The 24969-nt window shown below is 39.8% G+C and overlaps 1 protein-coding gene across 3 annotated transcripts in view; it reads left to right on the top strand.

The window, feature by feature from the left end:
* Positions 1–24969, top strand: part of ITPR2 (inositol 1,4,5-trisphosphate receptor type 2) — a 313417-nt gene that overhangs the window by 177639 nt on the left and 110809 nt on the right. For all 3 annotated transcript variants that reach the window (XM_060778249.2, XM_060778247.2, XM_067468876.1), the window contains 6 exons: positions 1275–1400; positions 4147–4275; positions 6206–6326; positions 17618–17808; positions 19155–19297; positions 23090–23198. In XM_060778249.2, coding sequence (XP_060634232.2) covers positions 1275–1400; positions 4147–4275; positions 6206–6326; positions 17618–17808; positions 19155–19297; positions 23090–23198 — 819 coding nt within the window. The remainder of the gene's footprint in view (positions 1–1274; positions 1401–4146; positions 4276–6205; positions 6327–17617; positions 17809–19154; positions 19298–23089; positions 23199–24969) is intronic.

Here is a 24969-nt window from a genome sequence, read left to right as displayed (position 1 = left end):
GGAAAGAGAGATGAAGTTGGACATTATCAGCATACTGGTGACACCAAACTCCGAAACTCCTAATGACCTTTCCTAGTCGTTTCAGCTAGACTTTAAACTTTGTGGGAGCTAAAACAGAACCCTGAAGAATTTCACAAGTCCCCTAGCACCACCTCCTTAGTCACCCCTCCAAGAAATACTGGAATCACTGGAGAACAATGCTTCCAGTTCCATCCCATATTGTTGACAGATATTGGGCCTTATCAAATTGGGATAGAATCTGTTTATATCAGTATGCATCCCATAGTTTTTTAGGACTGGATGCATACTGTATTGAGACGGGATCCATACTCTCCTCATCACACCTGATTATTATGATTCTTGTGATTTGAAAATATTGCACTTTCTAAAAAAACGAACTGGAAAGCAGTCTTAGACTTTATTAGAGAACAGAATAAAGAGATATATATTATGGATGTGTAACTATAACCCAAGGTGAACATTGCTAAAAAAGAAGAAGATAATAATAGTAGCAAGCTAAGAGACTAATATGTTTGTGGAGATATTAATAGTTTTTTTTTCCAAAAAAAGACTAAGGAAAAAATGTAATACCTTGTACTAATGTTATAAATCGAACAGGTATAAACAAGGACAAACATGTATAATTGATGTAATGAATAGAGACAACCTGGGAAGTCCTGGAAGTAAAAACTATACTCCCCCCCCCCCACCTCCTGTATAGTGTATTCCTTCCCTACCCTGTCCCCCCACCCCACCCCCATTCCCTGCCCCTACTCCAAGGTCTGTGTAATCCCCCTCCCCCCACTCCTCTATCTTGACCCCTTTCTTTTATTATAAACGTGGAAAATCTAATAAAAAGAATTTTTAAAAAATACTGCACTTTGACTCATCACACGATGGAAGGCTGGCTCCTTCCAATCAATTCAAAACACCCCCTACATCACTCTATGACCTTTGAAAAAGCATCATTGCTGATGGGAAGCATACAGATTTTCCTATCACACACAAAAACCTTGCTTCAGCAATGGAAGAATCCGTAGTATTTCAAAAAACATGATTAGAATTCTGTCTGCAAATAATCCATTTCTGTGATGCTTTGCAGATGGATTCCAACAGAATACTGACGAGATGGGGCAAACGCCATGTGATGGGACCCATTCAAAATCATTCTCAAACATTATCAGAAACAGAGTATTTCCTAATGCGATAAGGTCCGTTGTGTGCTTTTGTGAAAAGACTCTGATAATGATTTTGTTTCTTTATTGATGTTTCAGGTGAAGATTGCATATGTGAATTTTGTCAATCACTGTTATGTGGACACTGAGGTAGAAATGAAAGAAATTTACACCAGTAATCATATCTGGAAGCTATTTGAGAACTTTCTTGTGGATATGGCAAGGGTAAATATTTATGTCCTAAATCAGTAGAAAAGAAGTGTAATGATGTGCAATGTTTTTGATTCAACACTACCTTTTAAAATGCATCAGACACTGAAATCAATGAAGTAAATTGCAAGTATGAAACAGATCTTGTAACACCTTAGGCCCCTTCTACATTGCATATAATCCAAATTATCATAGTTGATAATCCATATTATCTGCTTTGAACTGGATTATATGAGAGTTCACTACCATATAATCCAGTTCAAAGCAGATAATCTGGATTTTATATGGCATGTAGATGGGATTTAGAAACTAAGAGGGAATCAAATGATAGAATCATAGAATCAAAGAGTTGGAAGAGACCTCATGGGCCATCCAGTCCAACCCCCTGCCAAGAAGCAGGAATATTGCATTCAAATCACCCCTGACAAATGGCCATCCAGCCTCTGCTTAAAAGCTTCCAAAGAAGGAGCCTCCACCACACTCCGGGGCAGAGAGTTCCACTGCTGAACGGCCCTCACAGTCAGGAAGTTCTTCCTAATGTTCAGATGGAATCTCCTCTCTTGTAGTTTGAATCAAATGATAGTACTACCTCCTCAGATGCATGGTAGCTTAACATTAAGCTCTTTAGCATTAACATTAAGTTTAATGTTGTATGTGTTTAAGCATTGAATAATTGCCATATGTAAGCCGTCTTGAGTCCCCCTTGGGGTAGAAAAAGGCGGGGTATAAATAGGGTTAATAAAATAAATAAATGATAAATAAATTGAGTGAAATGCTTAAGATCCAACGTTTATAGGCAGACTGTGTTCAGATCCCCATAGAAATGCAAAAATATGGTGATAAGGTGACAAGTTCAGTATTAACTATAGCCATTTGGGGACAAGGAGAGGTGGGAAGATATTGCCTAAAGGCAAATTGAATAGATAATCATAGGAATGGCAGAGAGGGTGTGCTGGAACTGTATAAGTTCCAGTTCCTTTTGTCAGGCTGTCTCACCCTCAGTCTTAGAGTAAATAAAGTTAGTGCCTGGGTGGACCCAAGGCCAGTTAATAAATCATTATGATTTTGTGAAAGCAGTAGCATAAACATTGTGGGGTTCCTTGCAATCCAGCATCTCCCAAGATGACAGTAGCATGGAAAGCAGCATAGGTGCAACTGTATAGAGTGTTATAGGAATATAGTGTGATAGTGGCTGGGAACCAGAAAGAAGATATGGATAAACTGGCCAAGAGGGCCCTCAGTTAACTTGGGAGTTAACTAGTTAACTTGGGAGTTAACTAGTGTTATAATATGTGTACTGTGTCAGAAAACCATTATTCTAGAATTTGTGGAAGTATTCCAGTTCTACTGTTTCTCTTTCCAAGCTTCCTTTGTACCTTTTTTTGTTCAAGGATACTTGTCCTTCCTCAACAGATTGTTACAGAACATTATTATCTGCATTTCTTTAAGTATTTTCCTATGGAGTACATAGGAAAATACAACCAGCCTCTTTGTTGCTCAAACTGAGGAGCAAGCCTGACAAAAATCACTACCATGGTCTTGACAGTATAAGCCAGGGGTCCACAAACTTTTTAAACAGAGGGCCAGGTCACAGTCCCTCAAACTGTTGGAGGGCCGGATTATAATTTGAAAAAAGGAATGAATTCCCATGCACACTGCACATATCTTATTTGTAGTGCAAAAAACACTTAAAAACAATACAATAATTAAAATGAAGAACAATTTCAACAAATATAAAATTATTAGTATTTCAATGGGAAGTGTGGGCCTACTTTTGACTGATGAGATAGGATTGTAGTTATTGTTGTGTGCTTTCAAGTCGTTTCAGACTTAGGTTGATTCTGAGTGAGGGCCGGTTAAATGACCTTGGAGGGCCGCATCCAGCCCCCGGGCCTTAGTTTGAGGACCCCTGGTATAAGCTTTATTGATTTGGTTTGTTGGTTCAAGTAGAGTTCCTTTCCTTGTAAGAGTTAAGTAAAACTTATGCTACATGTATACTGTAGAATACAATGTACATGTATTCTACAGTATACATGTAGCCTAAAAAAGTTGTATCAAGCTAACCCTGACCGGAACTGCCTTCCAGCTGGAAACCGATGTCCTCACTGTGGTAGAACATGTGGGTCAAGAATAGGGCTCTACAGTCACTTACAAATCCACCGCCAAGACCATACATTTGGAAGGCCATCATACTCAGACAACGAGGGATCACCTAAGGACTGTAGAATTAATGCAGTGACAAAGGATAACAGTATAGTATCTCTGGTACAATAGACTTCCATTGGGCTAAGAAGACCTTACCTTGGTGACTACAACTGATATTGGCTTGTTATTATGTTAAAACTTAAGGTCCTGTCCTTATCAACAACAGTATCATGGGTTCACTATGGTAGTTGAAGGGTGTGATTATTATACAAGGGGGCAACCTTCCATAGCTCTGAGGGGAAGGCAATCAGGCGGGCATGTTTAGCCTTCACCCACCCAATCGCCTCTCCCTGTTGAGCTATTGAGGCTTGTCTTGTCTTACTTGGCTAGCAGCAGTCAAAGGAGGCCTCACAGCTCTCTCTCCAATGGGTGTGCGGATGATCCTTCACCCAGCCACAAAATTCCTCCCCTGAATAATAATCTTTTCCCCCTCAAAAATAAAAGGGGGGGATGACTATCATGCAGTGAAATATGGTATTTCTAACAGTGAACTGTATATTTTTCTTAAATTAAGATGAGATATTATATTTACTCATATATTTCCTTCTTTCTGCAGGTTTGTAACACAACCACAGACAGAAAGCATGCTGATGTATCTCTGGAGAAGTATGTTACAGAACCAGTAATGAACATAATCAGTGGCTTCTTTAATTCTCCCTTTTCAGACAACAGTACAAGTCTGCAGGTAAGGACAAAAAACTGTTTTGGTCTCCAATGTCTTGGTGCAACAGAACATTTGTGAATACATTACTTTCCACTTTCTTTACATGTAAAATTAACACTTTAAGGAACAATTTGTGAATACATTACTTTCCACTTTCTTTACATGTAAAATTAACACTTTAAGGAACAATGCCATATTTTTAAATAAATAATAATTAAAATGATTAATAACATTATAATATTTAACTACTTTTTTCATAAAACATTTATACTTTATATTGTCGCTCTAAAAAGATCACCCAAGTTTTTGCATATTTGATAGGGGAAAGTTTCCAAAGCTCACCACCCAGAAATATCATTTTCTACATTACTTATCTCCAATTTCAGCCTGACATTCCCCAGTTAGTATTCTGTTTTCAGACTGAGATCCCAGCATCTCATCTCACCCCAGTTTTTATTATAGGGGCATAGTATGGATTGGAATATAGAAACTAGCCAAAAATATTTATCAGTTTCACCTTGTCTTCTCTGGGCCCATGTATCACTTGGCCCTTTTTAACCAGGGAAAATTTTGGGCATTAAGCCTGGAAGTCAAGCATGCTACTGGTGAACTTTGGCCCTTGACCTGCTACTTTTTATCCTTCCTGAGCCATGACTTACCAGAATACAGCCAGGCAGTGAGACAGCCAAGCTAGAACAAATGTGGCCTACGGGCTGAGAAAGGCGGTATACAAATACAGTAAATAAATAAAGTCTTGCATGTCAGGTTCCAACAAAACTTCCCACCTGCCACACATATCTTTCATTAAACTTTTTCTTGCGCCAATAGTACAATATTAGGGAAGGTGGTAGGTGCTTTGATTTATTTCACATTTCCCCTCTCATATGTAGGGGAGGTCCCTGCTAATAATGACAGCAGCCACAGACCCATGGAGAAGATTTCATACCTGCTTCTTGGCAGGGGGTTGGACTGGATGGCCCATGAGGTCTCTTCCAACTCTTTGATTCTATGATTCTATGATTTGATATTGTCACCATGGCTTAAATCAAATTCATTATCCCAAGTAGAGTGTATCCAGTGAATGAATTGGGACTTTGTATGTCAGCATTAGTTGCATGGATTCTGTGTGGGCTCATCACTGACCTAAGGGGTCAACATCGCATAGGTCTGATGCCCCAGGTTAAGCTGTCATGGGAAAGCCTGAATCTTAACCTAGGATTTGGACTTTCTTCCACCTTAAGGACTGTCTGTGATGAGCTGGTCTTATGAGAATTCAAAGATTAATTCAGTAATGTTGTGGGGGAAATACTGCAAAACAAAGTGGAATTGACATTATTTCAGAGTTAGATATTTATGCATTCCTGATCAGGTCCATCATGAATTAGATACTTTGGAGAGGGTTTTCTCCCATGACTTACCACCTAAAAGAGCACCATGCAATAAGACTTTGAAAAAATATTAATGTTGAATCTACACATACAGAAGAATGTTTAATGCAGTGGCATTTGAGGGAAATAAATGAACAGTAATGCAAATGCTTTTGTGTTGTACCAGAACACAAGGAAAATCATTTGAACATGAGGAAGAACTTCCTGACTTTGAGAGCCGTTCAGCAGTGGAACTCTCTGCCCCGGAGTGTGGTGGAGGCTCCTTCTTTGGAAGCTTTTAAACAGAGGCTGGATGGCCATCTGTCAGGGGTGATTTGAATGCAATATTCCTGCTTATTGGCAGGGGGTTGGACTGGATGGCCCATGAAGTCTCTTCCAACTAAGTTCTTGTGGGTTTTTTCGGGCTATAGAGCCATGTTCTAGAGGCATTTCTCCTGACGTTTCGCCTGCATCTATGGCAAGCATCCTCAGAGGTGTGAGGTCTCTTCCAACTCTTTGATTCTATGATTTTTATCTTTAAAATACTTTAAATTTTTAAAATTGTGTCCGTTTTTTTCTTTCAGACGCATCAGCCTGTTTTTATTCAGTTACTACAGTCAGCATTTAGAATTTACAACTGCACCTGGCCAAATCCAGTACAGAAATCTTCAGTGGAGTCTTGTATCAAAACTTTAGCTGAAGTTGGTAGGTGAATTTACTGTGCCTTTTAATATATGAGTTAGAATTCACAGTGAGTGGAATACCAGTTATTTTTTTGGAAATAACATGCAGAATTCAGGAGTGCTTGGGAGTTTTTGGAAGGCATCAGACGGGGAAGTGTTTTAGAGCATGTGTATGAGTTGAAAATTTGTGTATGTTTGACCTGCATCCTTTATTTATTTATTTATTTGGGGTTCTTTTACCCTGCCCTTCTCACCCCGAAGGGGACTCAGGGCGGCTTACAAAAGCAAAGGCACAATTTGATGCCTGCATCATAAAGACAATCAAACACAGAATTACATCAATACACAGTTAACAACAAATATACATTATAACCATAAAATCAATAAAATCAATAAAACCAAATACAAACCCAATTTCTCCTCTTACATGGTCAGCGTTCGCTACTCATAGATCTAGTTTTACGTTCCACTTCATCAATCCTGCTGGTTTTACTCGCCTGGTTGTCTGATTTAGTTGCCGGAGTGCCCAAAGGCCTGGTCCCATAACCAAGTATTCGCCCTTCTCCTAAAGGCGAGGAGGGATGATGATGCCCTAATTTCCCCCGGGAGTGAGTTCCACAGGTGAGGGGCCACCACTGAGAAAGCCCTGCTCCTCGTCCCCACCAGCCTCACTTGTGACAGTGGTGGGGTCGAGAGCAGGGCCTCCCCGGATGATCTCAAGTTCCGGGGTGGGACGTAGAGGGAGATACGTTCGGACAGATACACTGGACCGGAACCGTACAGGGTTTTGTAGGTCAAAACCAGCACCTTGAATTGTGCTCGGAACTGAATCGGCAGCCTCTACTTTTCTTGGGATTTTCTTGGGAGTTCTATACTTCTTTAAGATACTGGAGTGGAGAGTAACTGGTGAGTTAAATTCTGGGAGCAGATGCTATTTACCTTCCTTGAACACAAGCATACAGGACTACAGTAAGATCAATTAGAGTAGAATCTCATTATTTTCCAGCTCAAGTTTTATTGTTTACTACAGACACACTGCTGGTCTGTGCTTCATGCAGTGTACAATGTCAATGCTGCTAAAAGAACATCTAGCTAGACAGAGAACAAGGAGAAACTGGGTCTCAGAAGCATAAGAAGACTGAAAAAGGAGCTTATTTGGATACATTTACACTATAGAATTAATGGGATTTGATACTTCTTTAACTGCTATGGAATCATGGGAGTTGTGGTTTTATAAATTCTATAGCCTTCTCTGGTGAAACTTTCTGGTGCCTCGCCAAACTACAAATCCCATAATTCCATAGAATTGTGCATGGTAGTTAAAGTGGTGTCAAACACCATTAATTTTACAGTGTAGATGCACCCTTTATTAGGGGCTTTGCTAACTAAGGAATGTCTGTACTGTTTCATAAGGATTTAGTTCCAGATCAATCTGTATTAGAACAGGTTGTTAGTTACTGGACTATGAAGAAGTCACCATGCTTCCCACCACTTCAGTTTCTGGAAGAGGGAGCTGCCATTACAAATTATCTGGGAATCATTACATAGTTATTCTTTATAACTAGTTGATGATGTACTGTTGCTTGTCCAGATATCAACCAGATCTGCCTGCCTATTCCAGCATGATGCACTATTCAGCCAGGGAGTCTTTCCTTATTAATGACTTTCCAAATATAATTCTATTTGTGTTATTGTTTTTGTAAAATCACAACTTCATATGTAAGTCCATCCATCTGCGACATGGTCAACGGATGTACAGATTTAGATATTTGGGATTCTTTAGTTACAGTTCTTGATGTTATTCCCTTCAGGATATTAGCTCTGGTTAAATGTTTTGATACGGCCAATAGGCCAATCAATAAAACGTATCTATCTATCTATATTAGCTCTGATAACAAACTGTTCCAAAGCTGCTGTACCTTATTCATCATTATACCTTCATGATAGTATTAAAATTACTACTTGCCAGGCCCGTAGCCAGGATTTCGTTTCGGGGGGGGGGGGGGGGGTATGAATTTTTTCAGGGGGGGTTCGGGGGGGTCTGAGTTTCAGGGGGGGCTGAGTCTGAGTGAAAGAGGGTCTAGCCTAGCAAACCTTTTGTATCATTACCCCAATAGCCCCATGCATATGGGACATATTGAGCATGGTGATCAGATCATGATATGAATAAACATAACAGTTTAAATAATGCACCAGTAAGGCCTTTTCGCAAACCACCATAAGAATTTCGGGGGGAGGGGGGCTGAAGCCCCCCCAGGCCCCCCTCCCGGCTACATGCCTGCTACCTGCTACTTTTTGTAGCAGTAGGAAGTTACGTAATGTATCTGTATTCAAAAGAACTTACTATCCAGGTGCTTTCATTGTGATGTGTTTTGTGATCTTTGGTACCTACCTAGGAGAGTTATTCCCTTTTGAAAACCCAATCTTTAATAATTGTAATCAGCTGAATTCTCTCCGATGAATTCAGCACCATCAGCAAATGAAGTTTCCTAAAATGGGGAGATAACAGGAATTGAATAGGTGTGATTGTGTATATCCTAATTTACCCTACATTTTTCTGATCACTGGCCTCTTTCTTTCTTTCTTTCTTTCTTTCTTTCTTTCTTTCTTTCTTTCTTTCTTTCTTTCAAGGAATAGTACTGAAATAATTTCTTGGCAAAAATGCATTCTGCCAAGGAAGGCCAATGTTCCAATAAAACATTGGAAGGTGTTTTATTGAATGTACTCCATATGGGCCATTAGACAAAGTCTGTCAGGGGGCTCATCTTTGCTTGTCTTGCACTGCACTGCCCAACACTCCTTTGTAACATTATATGGCAGTAGAAGCTCATTAATACTCTCTTTCAGCAAGGTTTGTTTACCATTACCAATTTGCTTACTGAGGTGGGGTGGAGCATTCTGAACTCCACCAACGATGGAATTGAATCAAACTTGGCACACAGAACTCCCATGACCAACAGAAAACACTGGAAGGGTTTGGTGGGCATTGACCTTGAGTTTGGGAGTTGTAGTTCGCCTACATCCAGAGAGTATTGTAGACTCAAACAATGATAGTTCTGGACCATACTTGGCAGGAATACTCAATACGCCCAAATATGAACACAGATGGAGTTTGGGGAAAATAGACCTTGACATTTGTGAGTTGTAGTGACTGGGATTCACAGCTCACCTACAGTCAAAGAGCATTCTGAACCCCACAAACGACAGAATTGGGGCAAACTTCACACACAGAACCCCCATGACCAACAGAAAATACTCAAGGCCATCCAGTCCAACTCCCTTCACCATTGCAAGAAAATGTAATCAAAGCCCTCCTGACAAAGAGCCATCCAGACATAGATATATATGATTCACACACAGATATAGTATCATAGATTTGAAAGGGACCCCTGAAGAAGGACAATTATATGTTGCATGTTCCAGAGTGGGCAAACCGGACACTCTCCACATCTGGAATATTGTGTCCAATTCTGGGCACCACAATTCAAGAGAGATATTGACAAGCTGGAATGTGTCCAGAGGAGGGCGACTAAAATGATCAAGGGTCTGGAGAACAAGCCCTATGAGGAGCGGCTTAGGGAACTGGGCATGTTTAGCCTGAAGAAGAGAAGGCTGAGAGGAGATATGATAGCCATGTATAAATATGTGAGAGGAAGCCACAGGGAGGAGGGAGCAAGCTTGTTTTCTGCTTCCTTGGAGACTAGGACGCGGAACAATGGCTTCAAACTACAAGAGAGGAGATTCCATCTGAACATTAGGAAGAACTTCCTGACTGTGAGAGCCGTTCAGCAGTGGAACTCTCTGCCCCGGAGTGTGGTGGAGGCTCCTTCTTTGGAAGCTTTTAAGCAGAGGCTGGATGGCCATTTGTCAGGGGTGATTTGAATGCAATATTCCTGCTTCTTGGCAGGGGGTTGGACTGGATGGCCCATGAGGTCTCTTCCAACTCTTTGATTCTATGATTCTATGATTCTCCACATCAACACTGACAAAGAAACAGCAAGAAATACTGTTTACTCACAAGCATAAAGACATTACATATATTAGAAACCAACACTTTCTCATCACTTTATTTTCCAGATCACAGGATTGGGCCACAGCAACATGTGGCAGGGGACAGCTAGTAATGTATAAAAAGCTAGAGCTGTGTGTCTTTCTGTAGACAAATGAAAATCCTTTTGTTTCATCAGGCCTTTGGGGGCTGATTGCACAGGAAAAAAGACCTTTCTTGTACTCTTTTTTTCTATATTTGTTTTTCTTCCTTCTAATGGTCTGTATTTCATTTTATTTTAGCTATATTTTAAACTTTTGCATAATGTAAAAAAAATAGTTGTCTCTATTTTACCTCCTATAAACCTGGAGTCCCAGACTGGGAGAAAGTATGAACAATAATTAACAATAATTAATTAATAATTAATAATCCTCATTGGCATCCTTACAGTTCCATTCTGCATTTCTGTAGAATCCATTTGTTTGAGGTGGCCTCTGCCCGAAAGTTGCAAGCTTCAAAGAAGCCACTCTCTTTCAGCCTCCACAATAATGATTTAATCAGAATTGGACAGTCTTATCTTAAATTACAGTTTTATGTAAATACAAAAAAACCCTACTGATGCCTCAATTGTTGTAATTTTATTGGTATCTATTTTATTTTTGAAATTTACCAGTAGCTGCTGCATTTCTCACCCCCGGCTTATACTTGAGTCAATAAGTTTTCCCAGTTTTTGTGGTAAAATTGGGTGCCTTTGGGTTGGCTTATATTTGAGTATATACAGTACTTTCAAAAGCTTTCCAAACTGGAGCAACAAAGCAACATGCTTGTGAATAATTCAGTGCACAACTTTAACAAATATTGACACATGCTGAAGAATAAAGTATCTAATGACAATTAAAAATAAATATTTATGTGCATATTTGTTTGCCAATATTTCAAAATGGGAACATGTGTTTCATGTTATTTTTGAATCTTGAAAGGTGGAAGCAACGAAAGATACATTTCTTGTAAGCTACAAGGAAATAAACAAAAGTTTTGTTTACAGCTTTTTAAACTTCAATTGTGACCTCTGACAGTTGATTCAAATCTTAATTACAAATAGAATTATACATTTTAAGAATCATTCAGAACAAAGGAACATTTTCCTCTTTGGCTTTCTATGTGATATATTTAATTAGCTGGAAGTCTTTGAAAAATCATCAACCTTGTTGACTGCTTAGCGGTTGATGGGAAAAAAGTTGCTCACTTCAAATGATGTCAGGAAGAAATGTTGAAATGTGATCATTTACTCTTCATACTCTACATTTGAGACATTTATTCCTGGTTGTACATGAATTCTACACATAAAATATTTGAGGAAAAATAGCAGTCTCCTGTAACATTCGTTACTTAAAAAAATCACATTAAATTGAATTAATAGGTCCACTTTCCTTTACTATTGTCAAATCCTTATAAGGTGCAGCTGTAGTAAGTTAAACACTTGGAGCAGGCATACCTATTTAAAAATAGCAATGCAATAAAATAAAGCAATTGGAAGAATAAATACGAGTAACTGTCACTCACACAGCAGACGTTTGAAATAAACCAAATGGCTAATATCTTCGAATTCCTATCGCTAAATTCAAAAAATTCTCTCCTTAAGTATATTAAATTTTCGTGTACTTCACCAATTTCCATTTTATCCAATTCCTCTTTTTTTGGCTCTCAACCTTACATAAGTTTGTATATCTCTATTTACTGCATATTCTTTTTCCAGCTCCCTTATCTCTCTTTCTAGATTCCCTTTCCTTTCTTCTTGCCCATTTTTGAGATTGTCTCTTTTTCTTTAATTAAGTACTTCCCATAGGTTCTCATTTCATCGTTAACATTAGATTTAACTTTTTTTTCCCCCATGGGCTTTCTTCACTGAAATTTAAGTCGATGAGTCAGGCCCATAGCCAGGATTTCGATTCGGGGGGGGGGGGGCTGAGTTTGTTTTGGGAGGGGGGCTGAGTCTGAGTGAAAGAGGGTCTACCCTAGCAAACCTTTTGTATCGTTACCCCAATACCCCCATGCATATGGGTTATATTGAGTATGGTGATCAGGCCCGTAGCCAGGATTTCGTTTCGGGTGTGTGTGTGATTTTTTTCAGGGGGGGTTTCGGGGGGGGCTGAGTTTCGGGGGGGGGATGAGTCTGAGTGAAAGAGGGTCTAGCCTAGCAAACCTTTTGTATCATTACCCCAATACCCCCATGCATATGGGATATATTGAGTATGGTGATCAGATCATGATATGAATAAACATAACAGTTTAAATAATGCACCAGTAAGGCCTTTTTGCGAACCACCATGAAAATTTCAGGGGGGGCTGAAGCCTCCCAAGCTCCCCCCCCCCCCCCCCCCCGGCTACATGCCTGATGGTGATCAGATCATGATATGAATAAACATAACAGTTTAAATAATGTACCAGTAAGTCCTTTTCGCGAACCACCATGAGAATTTGGGGGGGGGGGGCTGAAGCCCCTCAAGCCCCCCCCCCCCGGCTACATGTTTGCAATGAGTTCTGTGTCACCATTGGGTAGCACTCTGTGGATATGGAGCAGCAATAGTAGCTGTGTCACACATGGACTTTTCGCTCATGTGTAGCACCAGCAGAGCCTATCGAGAAGGGTGTGAAATATACACATGATAAGCTTAGTATTTCATAATCACTAGACCCAGTCATGTGGATCTCCTTTAAGCTTTCATCCCTAAAGAGTTCAAGTGAAGGTCATGGGAACATGCAGCGGCTGGAATCAGTCAATGACATTTGAAGGAAAATTTATTTTTTCTCTCTCTCCAAAGTCAATCTTCTTCCAAGTTCTCAACTGCTTTGCTTTTTAGGGTCTAAAAACTCATTTCTGTAGCCCATTTGCACAGTATGCAAAGCAGTGATATGGCTAGTATTATTGCAATTATCTTGTGGAACCAAATTATATATTTTAATGCAAGTCTGAAGTTCTTCCAATAAATAGCATTTCTTTCTTCCTCTTGTTCAACTTCTCCGATCCATGTTACCTCTTAAACTTTTATTCTTTTGAGGGAATGCTTATCTCAACAGAAGATGGAATTCTTTTCCTAGCTCTAATATCTGTTTCTACAGATTCTTCCAGAAATCCTTAATGCCCCTTCAAATGGTGCTTCCTTTTGGCAGCAGACAGGAAGGACCAACAACTTCAATGTCTTTCCTATGGACTAGATTTGCACACTCTCCCACCCAAAGACTGAAGTTGGTCTGTGCTGGATTAAAAATTGTGATTGTGTTGAAAATAAGATAAGGAGAATTAAGCAAGGCCAAGGACAGATCATGAAAAATCGTTCTGAACAATAGGAATACCATACTTGTATGGTGAGATTCAAGCCTCAAAACATGTATAGTTCGGGAAGAAGTAAGGGGGGGGGGGGCAGACCCGTAGCCAGGATTTTGATTCGGGGGGGGGGGAGGGGGCTGAGTTTGATTGGGGGGGGCTGAGTCTGAGCGAAAGAGGGTCTACCCTCGCAAACCTTTTGTATCGTTACCCCAATACCCCCATGCTTATGGGATATATTGAGTATGGTGATCAGATCATGATATGAATAAACATAACAGTTTAAATTGTTGGGGTTCAGTCTGATCCTGATCTGTGTGAACAGGATTCTCTGATAGTTTTTCAAACTGAGCAAGCTCTCCCTGACTCTGACAGTGTGGAATGTGTTGTTGATGCAGAGGTCAGTGGGAATGAAAACGAAACCCAACAGTTAGAAGAGAATGTTTTGGAAGTTAGCCGTGATATCTCCCCACCTGGGCTTGATAATGAGGTCCGAAGAGAACAGATAGTGAGAGATAGATTTGTTTCCCAGTCTGTACGAAGGTCACAGTGTCTTCAGCAGAAAGAGTCCCAAACAGAAAAGTCAAGGGGCGTTTCTAAGAATAGCTTCTTTGGTTTAAGAGCATCCCTGCCGGGTGCTTCTTTAGGTCAAGCAATGTTCGGGACTGTGGCTGGTCTTGGCAGAATTCCTGTGTTCCATGGCCAGTAATCCCAGAGGCTTGTAGTTTCCAAGTTCATGGTTAGTAAAAGGCTAACAGACTCCTGGTTATTGTTTTGTGGCTTTTGAAGTTTTGCTCAAATTCAGAGATCCTATTGACTACTGTGTTTTTCTGTGGCTTTTTTACTCTGCATTTACCTTTCTTTTGTAACCATTTTTTCATCAATAAACAAGGATTGCTTTTCCTACAGTCCAGAGTGGTGGATTTAATCTTATAGTCTTGTTTCTTGAACTGGGATGCAACATAAATAATGTACCAATAAGGCCTTCTCGCAGACCACCATGAGCTACATGCCTGGGGGGGGGGTATTATGGCTCCCAAAGCACTATATTAGGGGTCCTCGAACTTTTTAAACAGGGGGCCAGTTTACCATCCCTCAGACAATTGGAGGGCTGGACTATAGCTTTTTTTTAAAAAAAGATGGTGAAATTCCTGTGCACACTGCACATACCTTATTTTGAAGTAATAAACAAAATGGGAACACATACAATATTTAAAACAAAGAACCACTTTAACTCAGTGCTATGGAATCTTGGAGCTGCAGTTTGATCTTTTGGCAGAAAAGGCGAAACAGGTTATAAAATTTTTAATCCCAGGATTCCATAGCATTATGTCATGGCAGTCAAACTGGTGTCAAACTGCATTAATTCTGCAGTGAAGATACACTCTATTTTTCAGTGCTTTAGCTGCGCATCATCGAGTGGCCCCTCTTGATATACATCAGTGATTCTCAACCTTCCTAATGTCATGACCCCTTAATGCAGTTCCTCATGTTGTGGTGACCCATAACCATAAAATTATTTTCATTGCTACTTCACAACTGTTATTTTGCTACTGTTATGATTCGTAATGTAAATATCTGATACTCAGGATGCATTTTCATTGTTACAAACTGAACATAAAGGATCGTGATTAATCACAAAAACAATATGTGGGAACGAGAGATAGGGCCTTTTCTGTGGTGGCCCCCCGGCTTTGGAATGCCCTCCCTACTGAATTAAGATCAGCCACCTCGCTAATGGCATTTAGGAAAAAACTAAAAACCTGGATGTTTGAGCAAGTCTTCAATTGACCTTCGATGTGATGTTTTATCTGACCATGGATTAGCAATCAAGATAACGAATTGGATGATGATTTTAACTATGAGATGTCCCGATCTGTATTGGTGGCCCAATACTGTGTATGTTTTTTGTATGTATTTTAATTTTAATTTTATATGCTTAAATGAATTGTATATTTTAACATGTTGTAAACCGCAATGAGTCGCCGCACAGGCTGAGATATTAGCGGTATACAAGCATACCAAATAAATAAATAAATAAATAAATATGTTGTGTTCTAATTACAAATAAATAACATTTTGACTTCAAGCATGTCGTAGCATGGGTAACAGTCTTAATATAACAGCAGGGATCCCATGAATATGTTTACTGATCAGCCTATTAGCCAAACTCCCATGACCAAGAGAAAATACAGGAGAAGTTTGGCTAAAATACACTCAGACATGTGGGAGTTGCAGTAGCTCCTGTGATCAAAGAGCATTCTGAACAGTCCCAACAATAGAATTAAACCAAACTTGGCATGAAGAACTCTCATGACCAAGAGAAAATGCTAGAGAGGTTTGGTTAAAATACACTTAGACATGTGGGAGTTGCAGTAGCTCCTGCAATCAAAGAGCATTCTGAATTCCACAACAATGGAATTCAACCAAACTTGGCATACAGAGCTCCCATGACCAATAGATTCATCATAGTTTATGGCAGCCACACAAACAAAGTTTCTGGAGGAGAACAATTACTTTCAAAGCAAGGGCCACACAATTAATCAGAAAATAACACTTTTAAACCAGGAACAGATTTTTGTTCTCCAATTTGGTTACAGAGTGTGATTCCAAGTGGGAAAGTCTGACCAAAGCAGGAGATCAAAAGAGAAGGACATATTATTATTATTATTATTATTATTATTATTATTATTATTATGTTTATTAATACACCACTTTTTGTCTCCACAAGGAGACTGTGGGCCCTTCCAGGCAGGCCCTGTATCCCAGGATTTGATCCCAGGTTTTCTGCTTTAAACTGGATTGTGTGAGTCTGCACTGCCAGAAAACAGAAAACCTAGAATCAGATCCTGGGATATAGGACTTGTCTGGAAGGGCCCTCAAAGAACCCTTCCAAACAGCCATATAACCCAGAATATCAAGGCAGATAATTTATTTTTTATTTATTTATTTACTTTATTTGTATACCACAGTTTCTCAGCCCATAGGTGACTCAACGCGGTTAACAACAAGAGCAAAAATTCAGTGCTAACAACATACACTATTTAAAAACAACACTGTAGTATACTAAGTAATTAACATCAATAAACAACACATTAACATCTCGTAACTAGAATCGTGATCCAACTCGTCATCCGTAATTCCGTTTTCCTATATTCATTATATTCATTGCACTGCTTATCCGAACGCCTGTTCAAATAGCCAGGTTTTCAGTTTTCTTCGAAACACCATTAACGAGGGGGCTGATATCCACAATATCTGCTTTGAACTGCATTATCAGAGTCCACACTACCATATAAAACAGTTCAGTGTGGATTTTATTCAGCTGTATGGAAGGGCCCAAAGCAGCTTACATTTCAATACAATTTCAAATCTACAAATAAATGAAACATTACAACAGAATTTAATGTAATTTGTATTTTTTTAAGCAGGTATGGGCCAACTTGGGCCTTCCTTGTGTTCAATTGTATTCAAAATAGGCTTCAAGGCTGCCTATTGGCTGCACAGAAGAAAGGGATATAAAAAGAAGAGGAGAAAGGGAGAGAGAGAAAAGAGGGAGAAAGAAAGGGAGAGTGGAAAAGGGGAGAGACTGAAATGGAGAGAAAAAGACTGATTCCACTGAGAGGGAGGCCTCCTCCTCGGTGGGCCAGATAAATGCCCTCGGTGGGTCGCCTGTGGCTCCCAAGCCATAGTTTGAGGACCCCTGCACTGTATGGTTATGAATAAACTCTTGGAAACTGTGTATTAACAATGTCACAATGTCTGATTCTTCTAAATCTATGCCTATTTTCACACTAGAAGTTTTGAGGAGGATTTTCTCATAAATGAATGTGTGAAGAATGTGTCTTGTCTTCTATCTCTGTTGCAAATATGTATCCCAAAGCTGCTATTTCAAGCAAATTTTCTATGTGATATCGACTGCCCAGCCCTTTACTTGGATGATTTATCGCTTTATACATATATTCTAATACTTTCCCTGCCTAAATGTTTTCTTCCAAAGCCAAAAACCGTGGAATTGCAATTCCAGTTGATTTGGACAGTCAGGTCAATACATTGTTCATGAAGAGTCACTCTAACATGGTCCAGAGAGCGGCGATGGGCTGGAGAATGACTGCTCGCAGTGGTCCTCGTTTTAAAGAACCCCTTGGAGGGCCTGCCTGGGATTACCGGAATATCATTGAGAAATTACAGGTGTGTGGAAAATAGCACACATAGATACTCTTTCTATGTGTCTGGTGTTTGAGGACACAATGGTTCGGACCATATCTGATGTCAATGTAACATCATAGCCATGCAGACACCATGTGATATTTTGTTAAAATATCTTTTTATAGTTAGAATCCACCAACAAAATTGTTTGGTTAGAAAGGCTTCTTATTTCCAGTGATAAGAGTCTTTTTTGAAAGACACTTGCAATTTTTGTGACAGTGACCAGTTGAGTAAACACTGCCTTGTGGTTTAGAATGTTCTTAATTGTTAATTTTAAGACATTGTTAGTGCATGTCCCATACAGTTTTCTATTTGAAAATGGCTCAAAAATCAACCATATTTTGGTGATTACTTTCTCATAGTAATCTATTTTTGTTACACAATCTACTGTATTGGCTTTTGACTAAGCATAATGCAGATCTGTTTGTTTCCGTAGAGAAACCATAATTCAGAAATAACTTGAACACACATAGCAGCATCAAGAGCATGCAGAATAGATAGGTGCAGTTCACATTCTCCCTGTTGTATAATCTCTTTTCTCATCTCGTCCACCCAGTTCATCACTAAAACTGGGTAAAATGTTATATCTATCCAAGTGCATGACTGCAAGACTAGTAATAAATGTTTTTCAAATTATTTATTTATTTATTTATTTATTATTTGCACTTGTTAACCGCCACTCTCAGCCCGAGGGCGACTCGTGGCGGTGTACAGAACATAGAACATAGAAAAGACAACAGTTTACAATAGATCAGGACCATAACACACATCTTACTAATACACAGCTAATTAAACAAAAAATCCGCTTCGTCTTGTTTGGGGTCATAATCAATCAATCTCGTAGTCATAGTCCATTCCGGTGGTCATTTCAAAAACATAGCACTTAGTTGAAGGCCTTTTCAAAGAGCCAGGTTTTCAGGCCCTACAGTGTTAATTGTTTTGCGGAAGGCCATGAGGGAAGGCGCCTGTCTGATTTCAGCAGGGAGGGAGTTCCATAGCCGGGGGGCCACCACCGAGAAGGCCCGCTCTCTTGTCCCCGCCAGGCGTGCCTGTGAGGCAGGCGGGACCGAGAGAAGGGCCTCCCCAGATGATCTCAAGGTCCTTGTGGGCTCGTAGGCCGAGATGCGGTTCTCAAGGTATTTTGGGCCGGAACCGTTTAGGGCTTTGTAGGATAACACCAGCACCTTAAATTGGGCCCGGTAGCAGATCGGCAGCCAGTGGAGCTGGGACAGCAAGGGCGTTGTGTGCTCCCTGCGTCCCAGCTGCGTCCCTGCGTCAAAGTGCCAGTTACAGCCAAAGATCACCTCTCTTGCTGTTTTGTTCTTTAGGATGTGGTGACTTCTTTGGAGCAACAGTTCAGTCCTATGATGCAGGCTGAATTTTCAGTCCTGGTTGATGTACTCCACAGCCCTGAACTTCTCTTTCCCGAAGGGAGTGATGCTAGAATCAGATGTGGGGCTTTCATGTCAAAGTAAGTACTGAAACAATATGTGTTTCTTAAATTCCTTATTCAAATGTTTAAAAAATAGAAAAAAATTATAGTGCTCAATTCTGGTGAGCCCAAACAGATCACAGTAAGGCCAACTTCCTTTTTAATATAATTCTATGCCATGAAAAATTAGCACGTTTATATATTGTATAGATTAAGCATGAGGCCCTTGAACAATGCGGGAGCTGCTTAAAGTGGTTCCTTCTCATATCACCTGGTAACTTCAGAAGGTTGAGTACATCTTCTATGTTACTTTCCATGCTACTGTTGTCTTGACTTCTGGGAAGGGCAATTCTAGAAATGGAAATGAGTTATATAGTGGCCTTTTAACAGTGATATGAAGAAGATGCTAAGCTTAGTAATTTCTATGCTACTGAAGTTAATACCCAAATAGGGTGCTTTCAGCCCTATATTTCTCTCTGGAATATGTTGTGTACATTTGGACAACATTTAATGAAAACTAGCCATTCCCTGCCACGCGTTACTGTGGCCCAGTCTGTGTATATGTGTTTTATCTTTGTATATGTGTGTGTATATATTTGTGTATATGTGTTTGCGTATATATATATGTGTGTGGTTTTGCACATGCGTTGTAATATATTTTTTGTTTTTTGGCTTTTTAAGTCTCTTCCGCTGTGTTTTTCAGTATTTTTATGAGTGGTGGTCACTTGTTGGCCTGATAGGTGTATTGTGACCAAATTTGGTGTCAATTCGTCCAGTGGTTTCTGAGTTATGTTAATCCCACAAACAAACATTACATTTTTATTTATATAGATTCAGCATTATTGATATCTTTTTCAATGACAATTTAAGGGTAGAATAGAAGAATAATTTTATTGTCATTGTATACCGTACAATAAAATTAAATGCCATCCCCAATCACATTATATATGTAGAATTACAAAAGAAAACATCCATCCTTCCAAGTTCTAACCATTTTTGCACAATGCCACCTCAGTGTGAAACCACAGAGGTCAATATAATCATGGCTCTAGGATAAAAGCTACCTCTCAGCCTATTTGTCCTTATTTTTATCATTCTACATCATTTGCTGGGTGTCAATAATTTTAAAAAAGAATATCCAGGGTGAGATGGATTCTTAAGAATATTTTGAGCTGTCCTAAGGCAGCGGGAATTATAAAGTTCTTCCAAAGAGGGGAGAGAGCAACCAATAATGTCAGTTGGAAAATAAACAGACAAACTCTTCCAAGGTCCTTCCACACAGCCATATAATCCAAGGCAGATAATCCACAATATCTGCTTAGAACGTGATTATATGAGTCCACAGTGCCACACTTTAAACCGAGGCTGGATGGCCATTTGTCAGGGGTGATTTGAATGCAATATTCCTGCTTCTTGGCAGGGGGTTGGACTGGATGGCCCATGAGGTCTCTTCCAACTCTTTGATTCTATGATTTCAATGATTCTATATATTCCAGTTCAATGCGAATTTTATACAGCTGTGTAGAAGGGATCCCAATCTCTGGTTCTTAAAGGTCCATAGTTGCTCATAAGGGACAAAGTAAACATTATATGAGGCCTGTTAGTGTGGAGTGAAAAAAACAGCTAATGCAGGTCCTTGCCTGTTGTAGTGAATTGGGCAGGTGGGCTTTAGAGTCCTTGTTGGCAGCATGGCCAAATGTTAGGAAGTATCCACTGACATAGACAGGATTAACTGATGTTAGTGATTTTGTCTGATTTTTTTTTACATTCGCTTGGCAGTGTGCAGCAGGAAAAGATATGTAGGGAAGTGAGTTTTCTTTGCTTGCTCAATGGCTTGTACAATTCCCATCGCAATAGTGAAATGGGGCATGTTTGCTCACGGGTTTCTTTGTTTGCTTCTTTAGTATAATCCTTGGGAGTCTATCTTCCAGCAATGTGGATGTGTACATACCAGTCTAGATATAGCCAGCTATCAGGGATAGTTAGTTGTTAGACATAGTTCTCTGTTTAGAGTCCGACTTCTACCATTTGTTTTGATGGCATGAGGGACCCCATTAGTGAAAGAACTGGAATACATCATTGTATACCATCCATCAGTTATCACCAGTGAGACTTGTTTGACAGCAGTACTATGTGTAAGCATTAAGCAGTGAATGAAGTCTTGTGGAATCTTTGAACTCCACCCAGTTCTGCCACAGGAAAATTCATGGCTGAAATGTTTGGGGGTGCTTTGAATTGGCAGGGGTTAGACTGGATGGTCCATGAGGTCTCCTCCAACTCTATGATTCTATGGTCAATCGTAGGCCGGATCAGGGTATTGAGTAGCAACCTGTGCTTGACGGGGTTGCACTCCCCCTGAAATCACAGGTCCGCAGCTTAGGTGTCCTCCTGGATTCAGCGCTGACGCTTGAAGCTCATGCGATGGCAGTGGCTGGGAGGGCCTTCACACAATTAAAGCTTGTGCGCCAGCTGCGCCCATGCCTCATGAAGTTGGATTTGGCCATGGTGGTCCATGCCTTAGTTACCTCTAGATTGGACTATTGCAATGCCCTCTACGTGGTGCTGCCCTTGAAGACGGCCCAGAAATTCCAATTGGTCCAACGGGCGGCTGCCAGATTTCTAACAGGTGTAAATTACAGAGAGCGGTCAACCCTCCTGTTTAAGGAGCTCCACTGGTTGCTGTCTATTTTCTGGGCCCAATTCAAGGTGCAAGTTTTGACCTACAAAGCCCTGAACGGTTTGGGACCTGCCTACCTTCGCGACCACATTTCCATTTACGAACCCACACGATCTCTTTGATCTTCCGGAGAGACTCTTCTTTCGCATCACAAGTGCGACTTGTGGGGACGAGAGAGAGCCTTCTCTCTGGTGGCCCCTTGACTCTGGAACTCACTTCCCAAAGATATTAGGCAAGCCCCCACGATGGCAATCTTCAGGAAGAATCTGAAAACTTGGTTATTCCAATGTGCCTTCAATGACTGAATGTAAGGTACTCCCTGACCAAAAACTTTGCACTAAATGACCTCAGTAGCACTTTATTTATGGTTCGTGAAATTAAATCCTTCCTCATCCCCGGATCCCCCGTCCTGATGTTTGACATTGTCCTATCCCCCAGGGTTTTAAAATTTTATCCTGAATTTGGCCCTGCCCAGTGAAATCTTTTGTGTTTTAATGTCTGATTTTACATTGTTGTGTTGCTATTATATTGTTTGGATTTATTTATTTTATTTTATTGGTTTTATGATGTTCTTGTGTTATAATGTTGTGTATTGTACTTATAGGCATGGCCTTATGTAAGCCGCACCGAATCCCCTTGAGGGAAATGGAGCGGGGTATAAATAAAGTTTATTATTATTATTATTATTATTATTATTATTATTATTATTCTATCTCAAGTCTCCCCTCTTTGTGGAAACAATTTCCTCCTCCTCCAACTTAAGTCATGGATCCACTTGTTTCCCATGTGGTGCTGAACCATTAGAGAACCTGAACTATTCAGATGTTAGGTTAAACATTTCTAGAAATGTTCAAAATTGATCCTGTTCCATGATCTTAGATACAAAAGTAGGTAAGTGCCATCCTGTTACCGGTAATAGGATGGCACTTACCTACTTTTGTATCTAAGATCATGGAACAGGATCAATTTTGAACATTTCTAGAAATGTTTAACCTAACATCTGAATAGTTCAGGTTCTATAATAGTTCAGGTTCTCTAATAAAAAAAATACAGTGAAAGTCCTCTAAAGAAGTAGAAGGTCATCATGATGAATGAAGCTGATCCATGTGGGTTTTTAATTTAGTATGATATCTTGTCTCATGCTTTGTTTTCAGGCTCATAAATCACACAAAAAGGCTAATGGAGAAGGAAGAAAAACTCTGTATTAAGATTCTTCAGACTCTGCGAGAAATGCTAGAAAAGAAAGACAGTTTTGTGGAAGAGGTAGGTCTGTTATCTTAGTTCTAAAGAGCAAAAATATATTTCTTGTACAGCATCAGCTGTGTTGGACATCATCCTCACCATTGTCAGCAGAAACCTCACTGTTATGTGCAACAGGGTTAATTTTGGATGTTCTCTGAATTTTCTGCCCATGTTAACTTTTGTCATGTTTGTATTTCTTTTTAATATTGCCTTAGACAGAGGTGTTTTGTACCATAGACCAAAATATTACAGCATGCAGATGTAGTATAAGTGAGTAACTATATTTGTTACAGTTCAATAATAGAGGATGGCAAAATTTACGTTTCTGCATAACTGTGACTGTCGTTATTTTTTCTTTGGTGCTTTGTAAAATACAACGTTTATGGTTTACTTTTAAAAAATAACTTTCTAAGCACCAGCTATTACATTGCATAGAATGCATATAAATCATTTATGTGAAGATTGGAAAATTCTTAGTTTACCTTTGTAAACCTTCTTTTCTTCTGAAGCATATTTTGAGTTGCATCCATTTTCAAAATGAGAAGGCAAGCAGCCATTGTCAAATTGGCCTTCTGTATTGGCATAGATTTAAACCAGCATTAACAGTCCATTCTGAGTGCATTGAGTTTAACACACAAGACCTGCATTGAAATGTTTCCATGTGGAGCATTCTAGCAACCTGGTCATGGATATTCCATTTCATTTTCCCTCCCCACAACCGCCCATGACTGCTACATCTCTTCTTTGTGCTTGTTTGGTGAGCTGTTGGCAGAAGACTTCATCAAGTTCTTCATCCTGGCTTGGAGTCTGTAGTAGACACCTACGACAAGATTTTTTTGAGTCCCAGTTCCCTTGATTCTTATCCAAATGCTTTCAAGCTGGTTTCCCGGATTGCTGTCTTGCATCTCTTTTGCAGTGTAACAGTTTTTGACATATAAGGCTACTCCGCCTCCTCTCCCCTTTGTTCGGTGTCTGTGAAAGAGGTTATAGCCCTCAATGTCTACATAGGAGTCATCCCAACAGATTTCAATGATGCCTATGACATCATATTTGTGGTGTTGTGCTAAAAGTTGGAGTTCGTCTTGTTTATTTCCCATGCTCAGTGCATTAGTGTAAAGACATGTGAGCCCCTGAGATCTTCCCCTGAGCTGTTTATTTGGAAGTATTGTGCTTTCGGTACTTGGTCCTCGTTGTGTTTGTGCAGCCCTCTGTTTAGCCTTCTGGCGGTTCCCTGACATTGTGGGTAAAGTACTGTTCGCAAGGCTGTTGTCCCCCTCCCCCGGTGGCCCTAGTTTAAAGTGCGCCTAATGAGGGTGACTCCTCTCCTCTCCTTCAGGAAAAAACTCAAGTCTTGGCTTTCGGACCAAGCATTTGGGCAGCTGGTTGAGCAACAACTGTAATGACTTGTGTTAATTAAGGGACCTTGAACTGGAACTTTGGACTATGATTTGGATTTGCAGACTCAGATTTGGTTGTGTTATTATTTTAAGGGCCAATATTTTTAATGTATTTTTATTGCTTTTTAAATGTATTTTTATTGCTGTCAACTTGTTTATGTGAGTTGTTGTGTTCTAACTGTTTCTTGTCAGCATCTAATGACTGCCAATTGTAAGCCATCTTGAATCCCCCTTCGGGGGTTGAGAAGGACGGGATACAAATGCTCTAAATAAAATTTATAAATAAATTTATTACCCACCACTCCTTTTGGCTGAGGATGGGGCATAACATAGTCAAATACATCTATAAAAGCACACATTAGAACATATTTAAAATACATCCATAAACACATATA

Source organism: Anolis sagrei, chromosome 5, assembly GCF_037176765.1.
Source record: "Anolis sagrei isolate rAnoSag1 chromosome 5, rAnoSag1.mat, whole genome shotgun sequence".
NCBI lineage: Eukaryota > Metazoa > Chordata > Lepidosauria > Squamata > Dactyloidae > Anolis > Anolis sagrei.
The sequence above is the reverse complement of the archived record's forward strand: the minus strand, read 5'-3'. Positions and strand labels throughout refer to the sequence as shown.